Genomic DNA, 14237 nt, shown 5'->3' on the forward strand with positions numbered 1-14237 from the left:
GACATACTATATGACGGTGGCGGGGCATCAAATTTACAGTTTCAAAATTCTTACTTAACTAAGCATTGCCGGTGGTACGTTTAATTGAGAGCCACGAAAATTGGTACACATATGTAACAGACTATGATCTACAAAAAAGCCTGTTGGTGCCATATGCTAAACCTAACAGGAAGTCCGCCAGAGGCGAGGCATCAAATTTTGTGTTTCAAAATTCTTATTTAATGAAGCATTCCCGGCTGTACATTTCACCTAGAGTTACCAACATTTGAAGACATATGTAACAGCCCTCAAGGTACAAAAAACTCTTTTTGAACCATATGCTAAACCGAACAGGAAGTCCGCCATTTTGATTTACTTTGGAACGTGTTGCCATTTTTTGGGCCATTTCATAGGGGTCTTATTTTAACGAACTCCTCCTACAGAGTTTATCCGATCATCTCCAAACTTGGTGTGATTCATCTTAAAATGTTGAAGATGAAAAGTTATTGAAAGCTTTTTATTTCGTCGCACGCTGTTGCCGTGGCATGCACAGATTGCGAAGGAAAAAATTCCCTCTTAATGAAGCATTCCCAGTTGTACGAAGCAGCTAGAGCTACGAAAATTTGGAGACAAATTTAACAGCCCACGATGTACAAAAAAGTCTCTTGGTGCCATGTGCTAAACCCAACAGGAAGTCCCGTAGGGGCCGGTCATCACATTTTGAGGCAAAAAACTCCTCTTTAACGAAGCATTCCCGGTTGTACGTTTCACCTAGCGCTATGATAATTTAGAGGCATACATAAGAGCCCACGATGTACAAAAAGGTCTCTTGGAACCATCTGCTAAACCAAACAGGAAGTCCGCCATTTTGATTTACGTTGGGATTTGTAGCCATTTTTTGTGGCCTTTTTTAGGGGTCATATTTTAACGAACTCCTCCTACAAAATTTATCCGACTGTCTTCAAACTTGGTGTGCTTCATCTTAAGATGTTTAAGATACAAAGTTATCGGAAGTTATTTATTTTGTCGCACGCCGTTTCATGGCGATGGATTGTTTGCCAAGTAAAATGCTGCTTTTTTTTTTTTGGTCTAAACATGTGCAAAAACTCATGAAACTTTACACACACATCAGGCTTGTCATAAGCATGAATATTTTAGAGATTTCTTATTAAATTTGCAATAAATGCTTCAATAGCGCCCTCTAGACATTTTTATGAAGTCTTTCCGATTATATGATTCAGCTAGATGTGTGAATATTGGCAGGCATGCCTAATATATTCAAAAAGTATTCTATATAGCCATGTGCCAATCCATTTTGATTTTATTTTGTTAATTGTGCATCATTTTTGGCCTTTCCATGAAACTTTACAAACACAAAGCATGGCAAAAACGTTTAAAATTTAGATGGTTTCCTATTTGACAGTACCCCAACATGCCAGTACCCCGACGTGCAAATACCCCAACGTGGCCCGGGTTGCGAGGGCCCTTTATAGCTGCTCGCAGCTCTAGTTAGGGCCCGAGCAGCGACCGCTGCGAGGTCCCTATTGTTCCTGAAGGAATTCTTATTAGGGCCCGAGCAGCGACCGCTGCGAGGTCCCTATTGTTCCTGAAGGAATTCTTATTATTATTATTCTTCTTCTTCTTCTTCTTCTTTTTCTTTGTTATTATTCTTTTCCGCAAACAACCACATTTTTGAGGCACTAAACATGAACGAAAACTCACCAAACTTTACACGCAGATCGGGTCTGGCGAAAAATTTGATATTTTAAAGTCGCCATACATGATAACAGAAAAATGGCTCTGTAGCGCCACCTACATAGGTTTAACGGATCCCTGTCCCGCTACGATTGTCCTATGGCTACGAAAATTGTGTGGCACCTGTAGCACATCCAGATGAACAAAAACCTCTTTGATATGTGTACCCTAAAATAGACAGGAAGTGAGGTATGAGTATTTGAATGTCCAATTTTGGCCCATTTTTGCACATTTACAGGGGTCATACTTTTGCCCGCTTCTCCTACACGGTTAACCCGATTGACTTCAAACTTGGGCTGTACCATCTCAACACCTGGGACAACATCATGGTAAAAAATCTAAAGTTTTTGACATACTATATGACGGTGGCGGGGCATCAAATTTACAGTTTCAAAATTCTTACTTAACGAAGCATTGCCGGTGGTACGTTTAATCTAGAGCTACGAAAATTGGTACACATATGTAACAGACTATGATCTACAAAAAAGCCTGTTGGTGCCATATGCTAAACCTAACAGGAAGTCCGCCAGAGGCGAGGCATCAAATTTTGTGTTTCAAAATTCTAACTTAATGAAGCATTCCCGGCTGTACATTTCACCTAGAGTTACCAATATTTGAAGACATATGTAACAGCCCTCAAGGTACAAAAAACTCTTTTTGAACCATATGCTAAACCGAACAGGAAGTCCGCCATTTTGATTTACTTTGGAACGTGTTGCCATTTTTTGGGCCATTTCATAGGGGTCTTATTTTAACGAACTCCTCCTACAGAGTTTATCCGATCATCTCCAAACTTGGTGTGATTCATCTTAAGATGTTGAAGATGAAAAGTTATTGAAAGCTTTTTATTTTGTCGCACGCTGTTGCCGTGGCATGCACAGTTTGCAAAGGAAAAAATTACTTCTTAATGAAGCATTCCCAGTTGTACGAAGCAGCTAGAGCTACGAAAATTTGGAGACAAATGTACCAGCCCACGATGTACAAAAAAGTCTCTTGGTGCCATGTGCTAAACCCAACAGGAAGTCCCGCATCACATTTTGAGCTAAAAAACTCCTCTTTAACGAAGCATTCCCGGTTGTACGTTTCACCTAGCGCTATGATAATTTAGAGGCATACATAAGAGCCCACGATGTACAAAAAAGTCTCTTGGAACCATGTGCTAAACCAAACAGGAAGTCCGCCATTTTGATTTATGATGGGATTTGTAGCCTTTTTTTGTGGCCTTTTTTAGGGGTCATATTTTAACTCCTCCTACAAAATTCATCCGACCGTGTTCAAACTTGGTGTGTTTCATCTTAAGATGTTTAAGATGCAAATTTATCGAAAGTTTTTTATTTTGTCGCACGCTGCTGCTATAGCGATGCATTGGTTGCCAAGTAAAGTGCTGCTTTGTTTTTTTTTATCTATAAATGTGTGAAAACTCGTGAAACTTTGCACACACATCAGACTTGTCATTAACATGAATTTTTAGAGATTTCTTGTGCAATTTGCAATAAATCGCACCCTCTATACATTTTTTATGGAGCATTTCCGATTGGATGATTCAAGCGCGAAATAACTAAAGATGACTTGACTTGACCTAGATTTGTGAAAACTCAGAGGCATACCTATTATATTATTATTATTTTTTGTACCTTACAAGATTATCTCTTGTGCCACATTAAACCCCTTTGCAGGCCTGAGCCAAACCACGGTCCATACATTTGATACCACTGCTTTATTTCAATGGTCAAGTACTTCATAACCACACCTACTTATGCTTGTCCTTGCATATATAGTAGACAACAAAGAGCTCTTTCAACAAAAGACATTTCCATCTACAAAGTCATACAAGGTAAGCACTCTATAAATTCTGCAATCACTACACTTCTATTCCTAAATTATCACTTCAAATACCAACAATGGTTAATACAGCTACAAATTTCTTGTATGTTTATGAAGTATGATACTGTATTTATTTCTACTCCTTTGCTTTTCTACAGAACATGAACAAATCACCAAGCAAATTCTCTTTTGATAAAGACCCTCTAATCATCTCCATACGCAAAGATTGCCAACTTTTTTCCGTAAGTATACAATACATAAACTAAACAGGACAACTTTCTCAATCATATACAGTATGCCATACATATATGTATTAAGTTCTCATTTATTAACAGGTTTGTTAAAGGCACCTTTAGTGTGTTTTTCTGTTTGTAATGTTTCTCCACGAGCACGTCTAGCCATTGATATCATGTAGAACACATATGCTAACCTTTTAGAGACAATTGAAGCTTACTTGCACAGTAGCCACTATCTTAACCACTTAATTCACATGTCTACTTGACAACTTATTACATGTAGTGAAATGGTACTTTGTGCGTCTTATGCTTTTTTCTGAACACTGCTTTTCAACTCTTTCCTTAAAACCAATACATGCGGTACTGTTATACTGTATAAATATATATGTCCGTGTGTATATATTTGTATATTCTTTCAAATAAACTCGTTTTGACACACACAGCCATTGAGTAACATGCAACACGACCACAACGTTTTGCACCAACACGTTACCTCTGCTATTTAGAATCATGGAATCTAACATGACTGATTTTCATTGATTGCTTTGTCATTACAGTATGCATGCATTGATCATGCTTCCAGTCGCAACGACTTATACCAGCGCAGCCTTGATCTTCATTCCCAAATGAACCAACTAGTCCATGTGACTCGAGTCAATCGAGCACTTGAAAAACAGATAGACTTCAAAACCAAGCTTGTGAAAGAACTCCAGACTGCATTGTATATAACGGATGCATGTGATGCATTTGTCCGTGATGGTAAGCTATATGACATGGAAGACACACAAACACTAACACAGCAAGCATCCCCATCCTACACATTGTGTATAATGAATGACATGTTTGACAATGGACATTTTTACATTTTTTTGTTAATGCACGTTCCTTTTTTTCTGTTAGGAATATCTTGAAGGTAACATTGGACTGTTAACTAAAACACTGACTGATTATTGAGCCGCAATTTCTCAATGTATATAATGTGAATACATACTACACTTGATTACTTTCAAATGTGACTGATATCATGTAGCTATGCTGTGATCTTGCCCTCTTTCATCCACTGATAGACACTTCAAAGTTCTTTTTTTTCTGTATCTTCTCAAAATAACTGACATATTCATGGAAAAGATTGTATTTAAATTCTATCATTATTAATTACTATTATTATGTTTATGTCTTTGCCCCTGATTATGATGTTTCTATACCATAGATTTTTTTTAAAAATTTTTTGGGACATACTGACCATTACAATACTAATTTTTACTAAGAAAAAATCAATCACACACCATAATATTTTATACTTATCCTGCATGTATCTGGACACACCATGCCAAATTTTACACTTACATAACCATTTATGTACCTGTCGTATCCTTACTTTTATTCATCATTTCATCACACAATCCTAAAACATTGCTTTTTGACCCAGAGGATTCAACTATACCATTTTTGCGTGTCTTATTACTTACTAGCTATATTATTTATTAACGGGCAAAAACTATGAATATAAGATCACCGTCAAATATTACGTCTGTAATATCCATATACAGTGCATTACATAATATGCATTTGTATTAAGACACTACCATGCTAAAAATATGCACACGACTGTTCTGTAAACTACACCTAAGACAACCAAACTTCACAGATCTAACATGATTCTTCATTCTTTTTTGTTCTACAGATGTATCAAATGCTGCCACACAGACAGAAGAAGCCACTGAGGACATGCACGAAGACGATGATCACAATATAACAGGACAGGTTAACCCCCCTGAAGTTTTAGCCCGCAGGTCAAAGCGTCCTAGGACTAATTCATCCATGGAGGTTACATTATCCTAAGACAGACTATGTGCTAACCCAAACTCTTTGACCCCAAGGGATTCATCTGTCCCAGAAAACTTTTACACTAAAGAGTTTATCTGTCCTAGGGCGCTGTTAACCCCAGGTTAAAGTGTTATTTAATCTGTCCTGTTACAACAGCTATACATAAACAGCTGCATTCCTCTCCTGTTCCATCTCTCGCACTTCTTTCATCTCTTTTTCTCCTCTACTTATACCTATGCTTGCTCATGTGCTTTTTTCCCCTTTAGATGATGTCATTGGTTAGCCTGCTTCAAAGCTACATTTTTTCTTGAATAACTGTCACACATTTACTGTTTGCTGGACCCTACAAAACTGTCACAATACTTCACTATGTCATGAATACATATGTGTTGCACAGCGACACCACATTAAGAGTCATCAAAAAGCTTTTTATTTGATCACACACCATCTCTGTGCCATGCAATGTTTTCAAATGAACAGATGCTGGTTTTGAATATCAAACGAGCGACTTTTCATGAAACTTTGCACACACATCAGAAAGTCCACACTTTTGAATTTATTTTGGGAATTGTGCATCATTTTTGGCCTTTTACTGCACCTTTTTACACACAAGGCACGGCAAATGCATTTCTATTTTCCATGGTCCTTGTCTATTTAACAGTACCCCAACGTGCAAGTCCCCCGACTTGCATATACCCCAACGTGGCCCGGGTTGCGAGGGCCCTTTATAGCTGCTCGCAGCTCTAGTTATTATTCTTCTTCTTCTTCTTCTTCTTCTTTTTCTTTGTTATTATTCTTTTCCGCAAACAACCACATTTTTGAGGCACTAAACATGAACGAAAACTCACCAAACTTTACACGCAGATCGGGTCTGGCGAAAAATTTTATATTTTAAAGTCGCCATACATGATAACAGAAAAATGGCTCTGTAGCGCCACCTACATAGGTTTAACGGATCCCTGTCCCGCTACGATTGTCCTATGGCTACGAAAATTGTGTGGCACCTGTAGCACATCCAGATGAACAAAAACCTCTTTGTTATGTGTACCCTAAAATAGACAGGAAGTGAGGTATGAGTATTTGAATGTCCAATTTTGGCCCATTTTTGCACATTTACAGGGGTCATACTTTTGCCCGCTTCTCCTACACGGTTAACCCGATTGACTTCAAACTTGGGCTGTACCATCTCAACACCTGGGACAACATCATGGTAAAAAATCTAAAGTTTTTGACATACTATATGACGGTGGCGGGGCATCAAATTTACAGTTTCAAAATTCTTACTTAACGAAGCATTGCCGGTGGTACGTTTAATCTAGAGCTACGAAAATTGGTACACATATGTAACAGACTATGATCTACAAAAAAGCCTGTTGGTGCCATATGCTAAACCTAACAGGAAGTCCGCCAGAGGCGAGGCATCAAATTTTGTGTTTCAAAATTCTAACTTAATGAAGCATTCCCGGCTGTACATTTCACCTAGAGTTACCAATATTTGAAGACATATGTAACAGCCCTCAAGGTACAAAAAACTCTTTTTGAACCATATGCTAAACCGAACAGGAAGTCCGCCATTTTGATTTACTTTGGAACGTGTTGCCATTTTTTGGGCCATTTCATAGGGGTCTTATTTTAACGAACTCCTCCTACAGAGTTTATCCGATCATCTCCAAACTTGGTGTGATTCATCTTAAGATGTTGAAGATGAAAAGTTATTGAAAGCTTTTTATTTTGTCGCACGCTGTTGCCGTGGCATGCACAGTTTGCAAAGGAAAAAATTCCTTCTTAATGAAGCATTCCCAGTTGTACGAAGCAGCTAGAGCTACGAAAATTTGGAGACAAATGTAACAGCCCACGATGTACAAAAAAGTCTCTTGGTGCCATGTGCTAAACCCAACAGGAAGTCCCGTAGGGGCCGGGCATCACATTTTGAGCTAAAAAACTCCTCTTTAACGAAGCATTCCCGGTTGTACGTTTCACCTAGCGCTATGATAATTTAGAGGCATACATAAGAGCCCACGATGTACAAAAAAGTCTCTTGGAACCATGTGCTAAACCAAACAGGAAGTCCGCCATTTTGATTTATGATGGGATTTGTAGCCTTTTTTTGTGGCCTTTTTTAGGGGTCATATTTTAACTCCTCCTACAAAATTCATCCGACCGTGTTCAAACTTGGTGTGTTTCATCTTAAGATGTTTAAGATGCAAATTTATCGAAAGTTTTTTATTTTGTCGCACGCTGCTGCTATAGCGATGCATTGGTTGCCAAGTAAAGTGCTGCTTTGTTTTTTTTTTATCTATACATGTGTGAAAACTCGTGAAACTTTGCACACACATCAGACTTGTCATTAACATGAATTTTTAGAGATTTCTTGTGCAATTTGCAATAAATCGCACCCTCTATACATTTTTTATGGAGCATTTCCGATTGGATGATTCAAGCGCGAAATAACTAAAGATGACTTGACTTGACCTAGATTTGTGAAAACTCAGAGGCATACCTATTATATTATTATTATTTTTTGTACCTTACAAGATTATCTCTTGTGCCACATTAAACCCCTTTGCAGGCCTGAGCCAAACCACGGTCCATACATTTGATACCACTGCTTTATTTCAATGGTCAAGTACTTCATAACCACACCTACTTATGCTTGTCCTTGCATATATAGTAGACAACAAAGAGCTCTTTCAACAAAAGACATTTCCATCTACAAAGTCATACAAGGTAAGCACTCTATAAATTCTGCAATCACTACACTTCTATTCCTAAATTATCACTTCAAATACCAACAATGGTTAATACAGCTACAAATTTCTTGTATGTTTATGAAGTATGATACTGTATTTATTTCTACTCCTTTGCTTTTCTACAGAACATGAACAAATCACCAAGCAAATTCTCTTTTGATAAAGACCCTCTAATCATCTCCATACGCAAAGATTGCCAACTTTTTTCCGTAAGTATACAATACATAAACTAAACAGGACAACTTTCTCAATCATATACAGTATGCCATACATATATGTATTAAGTTCTCATTTATTAACAGGTTTGTTAAAGGCACCTTTAGTGTGTTTTTCTGTTTGTAATGTTTCTCCACGAGCACGTCTAGCCATTGATATCATGTAGAACACATATGCTAACCTTTTAGAGACAATTGAAGCTTACTTGCACAGTAGCCACTATCTTAACCACTTAATTCACATGTCTACTTGACAACTTATTACATGTAGTGAAATGGTACTTTGTGCGTCTTATGCTTTTTTCTGAACACTGCTTTTCAACTCTTTCCTTAAAACCAATACATGCGGTACTGTTATACTGTATAAATATATATGTCCGTGTGTATATATTTGTATATTCTTTCAAATAAACTCGTTTTGACACACACAGCCATTGAGTAACATGCAACACGACCACAACGTTTTGCACCAACACGTTACACTTACATAACCATTTATGTACCTGTCGTATCCTTACTTTTATTCATCATTTCATCACACAATCCTAAAACATTGCTTTTTGACCCAGATGATTCAACTATACCATTTTTGCGTGTCTTATTACTTACTAGCTATATTATTTATTAACGGGCAAAAACTATGAATATAAGATCACCGTCAAATATTACGTCTGTAATATCCATATACAGTGCATTACATAATATGCATTTGTATTAAGACACTACCATGCTAAAAATATGCACACGACTGTTCTGTAAACTACACCTAAGACAACCAAACTTCACAGATCTAACATGATTCTTCATTCTTTTTTGTTCTACAGATGTATCAAATGCTGCCACACAGACAGAAGAAGCCACTGAGGACATGCACGAAGACGATGATCACAATATAACAGGACAGGTTAACCCCCCTGAAGTTTTAGCCCGCAGGTCAAAGCGTCCTAGGACTAATTCATCCATGGAGGTTACATTATCCTAAGACAGACTATGTGCTAACCCAAACTCTTTGACCCCAAGGGATTCATCTGTCCCAGAAAACTTTTACACTAAAGAGTTTATCTGTCCTAGGGCGCTGTTAACCCCAGGTTAAAGTGTTATTTAATCTGTCCTGTTACAACAGCTATACATAAACAGCTGCATTCCTCTCCTGTTCCATCTCTCGCACTTCTTTCATCTCTTTTTCTCCTCTACTTATACCTATGCTTGCTCATGTGCTTTTTTCCCCTTTAGATGATGTCATTGGTTAGCCTGCTTCAAAGCTACATTTTTTCTTGAATAACTGTCACACATTTACTGTTTGCTGGACCCTACAAAACTGTCACAATACTTCACTATGTCATGAATACATATGTGTTGCACAGCGACACCACATTAAGAGTCATCAAAAAGCTTTTTATTTGATCACACACCATCTCTGTGCCATGCAATGTTTTCAAATGAACAGATGCTGGTTTTGAATATCAAACGAGCGACTTTTCATGAAACTTTGCACACACATCAGAAAGTCCACACTTTTGAATTTATTTTGGGAATTGTGCATCATTTTTGGCCTTTTACTGCACCTTTTTACACACAAGGCACGGCAAATGCATTTCTATTTTCCATGGTCCTTGTCTATTTAACAGTACCCCAACGTGCAAGTCCCCCGACTTGCATATACCCCAACGTGGCCCGGGTTGCGAGGGCCCTTTATAGCTGCTCGCAGCTCTAGTCTTCTTCTTCTTTTTCTTTGTTATTATTCTTTTCCGCAAACAACCACATTTTTGAGGCACTAAACATGAACGAAAACTCACCAAACTTTACACGCAGATCGGGCCTGGCGAAAAATTTGATATTTTAAAGTCGCCATACATGATAACAGAAAAATGGCTCTGTAGCGCCACCTACATAGGTTAAACGGATCCCTGTCCCGCTACGATTGTCCGACGGCTATGAAAATTGTGTGGCACCTGTAGCACATCCCAATGAACAAAAACCTCTTTGAAGTGTGTACCCTAAAATAGACAGAAAGTGAGGTATGAGTATTTAAATGTCCAATTTTTGCCAATTTTTGCACATTTACAGGGGTCATACTTTTGCCCGCTTCTCCTACACGGTTTACCCGATTGACTTCAAACTTGGGCTGTACCATCTCAACACCTGGGACAACATCATGGTAAAAAATCTAAAGTTTTTGACATACTATATGACGGTGGCGGGGCATCAAATTTACAGTTTCAAAATTCTTACTTAACGAAGCATTGCCGGTGGTACGTTTAACCTAGAGCTATGAAAATTGGTACACATATGTAACAGACTATGATCTACAAAAAAGCCTGTTGGTGCCATATGCTAAACCTAACAGGAAGTCCGCCAGAGGCGAGGCATCAAATTTTGTGTTTCAAAATTCTAACTTAATGAAGCATTCCCGGCTGTACATTTCATCTAGAGTTACCAAAATTTGAAGACATATGTAACAGCCCTCAAGGTACAAAAAACTCTTTTTGAACCAAATGCTAAACCGAACAGGAAGTCCGCCATTTTGATTTACTTTGGAACGTGTTGCCATTTTTTTGGGCCATTTCATAGGGGTCTTATTTTAACGAACTCCTCCTACAGAGTTTATCTGATCATCTCCAAACTTGGTGTGATTCATCTTAAGATGTTGAAGAAGAAAAGTTATTGAAAGCTTTTTATTTCGTCGCACGCTGTTGCCGTGGCATGCACAGTTTGCAAAGGAAAAAATTCCTTCTTAATGAAGCATTCCCAGTTGTACGAAGCAGCTAGAGCGACGAAAATTTGGAGACAAATGTAACAGCCCACGATGTACAAAAAAAGTCTCTTGGTGCCATGTGCTAAACCCAACAGGAAGTCCCGTAGGGGCTGGGCATCACATTTTGAGCTAAAAAACTCCTCTTTAACAAAGCATTCCCGGTTGTACGTTTCACCTAGCGCTATGATAATTTAGAGGCATACATAAGAGCCCACGATGTACAAAAAAGTCTCTTGGAACCATGTGCTAAACCAAACAGGAAGTCCGCCATTTTGATTTATGATGGGATTTGTTGCCATTTTTTGTGGCCTTTTTCAGGGGTCATATTTTAACGAACCCCTCCTACAAAATTTATCCGACTGTCTTCAAACTTTGTTTGTTTCATCTTAAGATGTTTAAGATGCAAATTAATCGAAAGTTTTTTATTTTGTCACACGCTGTTGCCATAGCAATGCATTGGAATTGCACACCATATTTTGCGTTTTGATTAAACAGACAAAGCATTCCCGGTTGTACGTTTCACCTAAAGCTATGATAATTTGCAGGCAAACATAAGAGCTCAGGATGTACAAAAAAGTCTCTTGGAGCCATATGCTAAACCAATCAGGAAGTCCACCATTTTGATTTACGTTGGGATTTGTAGCCATTTTTGTGGCCTTTTTTAGGGGTCATATTTTAACGAACTCCTCCTACAAAATTTATCCGACAGTCTTTAAACTTGGTGTGCTTCATCTTAAGATGTTTAAGATGCAAAGTTATCGAAAGTTATTTATTTTGTCGCACGGCGTTGTCATGGCGATGCATTGTTTGCCAAGTAAAATGCTGCTTTTTTTTTTTCTGTCTGAACATGTGCAAAAACTCATGAAACTTTACACACACATCAGGCTTGTCATCAGCATGAATATTTTAGAGATTTCTTATTCAATTTGCAATAAATGGTTCAATAGCGCCCTCTAGACATTTTTATGAAGCTTTTGCAAATGTTTTGTGTTTTATGATTCAGCTAGATTTGTAAAAATTGGGATACCTATCAGCCTCAGACTTACAAAAAGGTTTCTAAAGCCATATGCTGAATCAAAAAGGAAGTCTGCCATTTTGATTTACTTTGGTATTTGTAGCCATTTTTTGGGGCCTTTTATAGGGGTCATATTTTCAACAGAACTTATCAGATCGTCTTCATTCGTTGGCGTGTTTCATCTTAAGATATTTAAGATGAAAAGTTATTGAATTTTTTTATTTTGTCACACGCCTTTGCTGTAGCCATGCATTGTTTGTGAAGAAAAATGCTTTTTTGAGAGTCTAAATATGGGTGAAAACTCACAAAACTTTGCACACACACCAGACCTGTCTGGAACATGAATATTTTATTTAGAGATTTGTTGTGCAATTTGTAATAAATGGCTCAATAGCGCCCTCTAGTTAGGGCCCGAGCAGCGGCGGCAGCGGTGCCGCTGCGAGGCCCTATTGTTTTTGTAGGAATTCTTCTTCTTATTATTATTCTGATTATTATTCTTCTCCGCAAACAATCGCATTTTTGAGACGCTAAACGTGAACGAAAACTCACCAAACTTTACACGCACATCAGGCCTGGCGAAAAATTTGATATTTTAAAGTCACCATACATGATAACAGAAAAATGGCTCCATAGCGCCACCTACATAGGTTAAACGGATCCCTGTCCCGCTACGATTGTCCTATGGCGACGAAAATTGTGTGGCACCCGTAGCACATCCAGATGAACAAAAACCTCTTTGATGTGTGTACCCTAAAATAGACAGAAAGTGAGGTATGATCATCTGAATGTCCAATTTTGGCCCAGTTTTGCACATTTACAGGGATCATACTTTTGCCCGCTTCTCCTACACGGTTAACCCGATTCACTTCAAACTTGGAATGGACCATCTCAACACCTGGGACAACATCAATGTAAAAAATCGAAAGTTTTTGATATACTATATGACGGCGGCGACGCATCAAATTTAGAGTTTAAAAATTCTTACTTCACGAAGCATTGCCGGTTGTACGTTTAATCTAGAGCTACGAAAATTGGTACACATATGTAACAGGCTATGACCTACAAAAAACTCTTTTTGAAGCATATGCTAAACCTGACAGGAAGTCCACCATTTTGATTTATTTTGGAATGTGTTGCCATTTTTTTGGCCATTTCATTGGGGTCTTATTTTAACGAACTCCTCCTACAGTGTTTATCCGATCATCTTCAAACTTGGTGTGATTCATCTTAAGATGTTGAAGATGAAAAGTTATTGAAAGCTTTGTATTTCGTCGCACACTGTTGTCATGGCACGCACTTTTTGCAAAGGAAAAAAATCCTTCTTAATGAAGCATTCCCATTTGTACGAAGCAGCAAGAGCTACGAAAATTTGTAGACATATGTAACAGCCCAAGATGTACAAAAAAGTCTCTTGGTGCCCTGTGCTAAACCCAACAGGAAGTCCCCCAGGGGCCGGGCATCACATTTTGAGCTAAAAAAACTCCTCTTTAACGAAGCATTCCCGGTTGTACGTTTCACCTAGCGCAATGATAATTTGGAGGCATACATAAGAGCCCACGATGTACAAAAAAGTCTCATGGAACCATCTGCTAAACCAAACAGGAAGTCCGCCATTTTGATTTACGTCGGCATTTGTAGCCATTTTTTGTGGCCTTTCTTAGGGGTCATATTTTCACGAACTCCTCGTACAAAATTCATCCGACCGTCTTCAAACTTGGTGTGTTTCATCTTAAGATGTTTAAGATGCAAAGTATCGAAAGTTTTTTATTTTGTCACATGCTGTTGCCATAGCGGTGCATTGTTTGCCAAGTGCTGCTTATTTTTTTGGTCTATACATGTGTCAAAACTCATGAAACTTTGCACACACATCAGACTTGTCAT

General features: G+C 38.2%; 1 protein-coding gene across 2 annotated transcripts; it reads left to right on the forward strand.

Annotated features, from left to right (window-relative positions):
* The first annotated feature begins 2979 nt into the window (after window positions 1-2979).
* On the forward strand, window positions 2980-10255 carry LOC144002489 (uncharacterized). Of its 2 annotated transcripts, XM_077497779.1 has the most exons (5): window positions 2980-3800; window positions 4352-4553; window positions 8293-8348; window positions 8497-8580; window positions 9411-10255. In XM_077497779.1, exons 1-5 carry the CDS (start codon window positions 3720-3722, stop codon window positions 9480-9482), a joined length of 495 nt encoding a protein of 164 aa, XP_077353905.1. In that variant the 5' UTR covers window positions 2980-3719; the 3' UTR covers window positions 9483-10255. The 2 variants fall into 2 exon arrangements, 1 of the variants encoding a protein (XP_077353905.1); XR_013278753.1 differs by lacking the exons at window positions 8293-8348; window positions 8497-8580; window positions 9411-10255 and adding an exon at window positions 5479-6434.
* Window positions 10256-14237: the final 3982 nt, after the last annotated feature.

This window comes from Festucalex cinctus, chromosome 15 (assembly GCF_051991245.1).
Source record: "Festucalex cinctus isolate MCC-2025b chromosome 15, RoL_Fcin_1.0, whole genome shotgun sequence".
In the NCBI taxonomy this organism is placed as follows: Eukaryota; Metazoa; Chordata; class Actinopteri; order Syngnathiformes; family Syngnathidae; genus Festucalex; species Festucalex cinctus.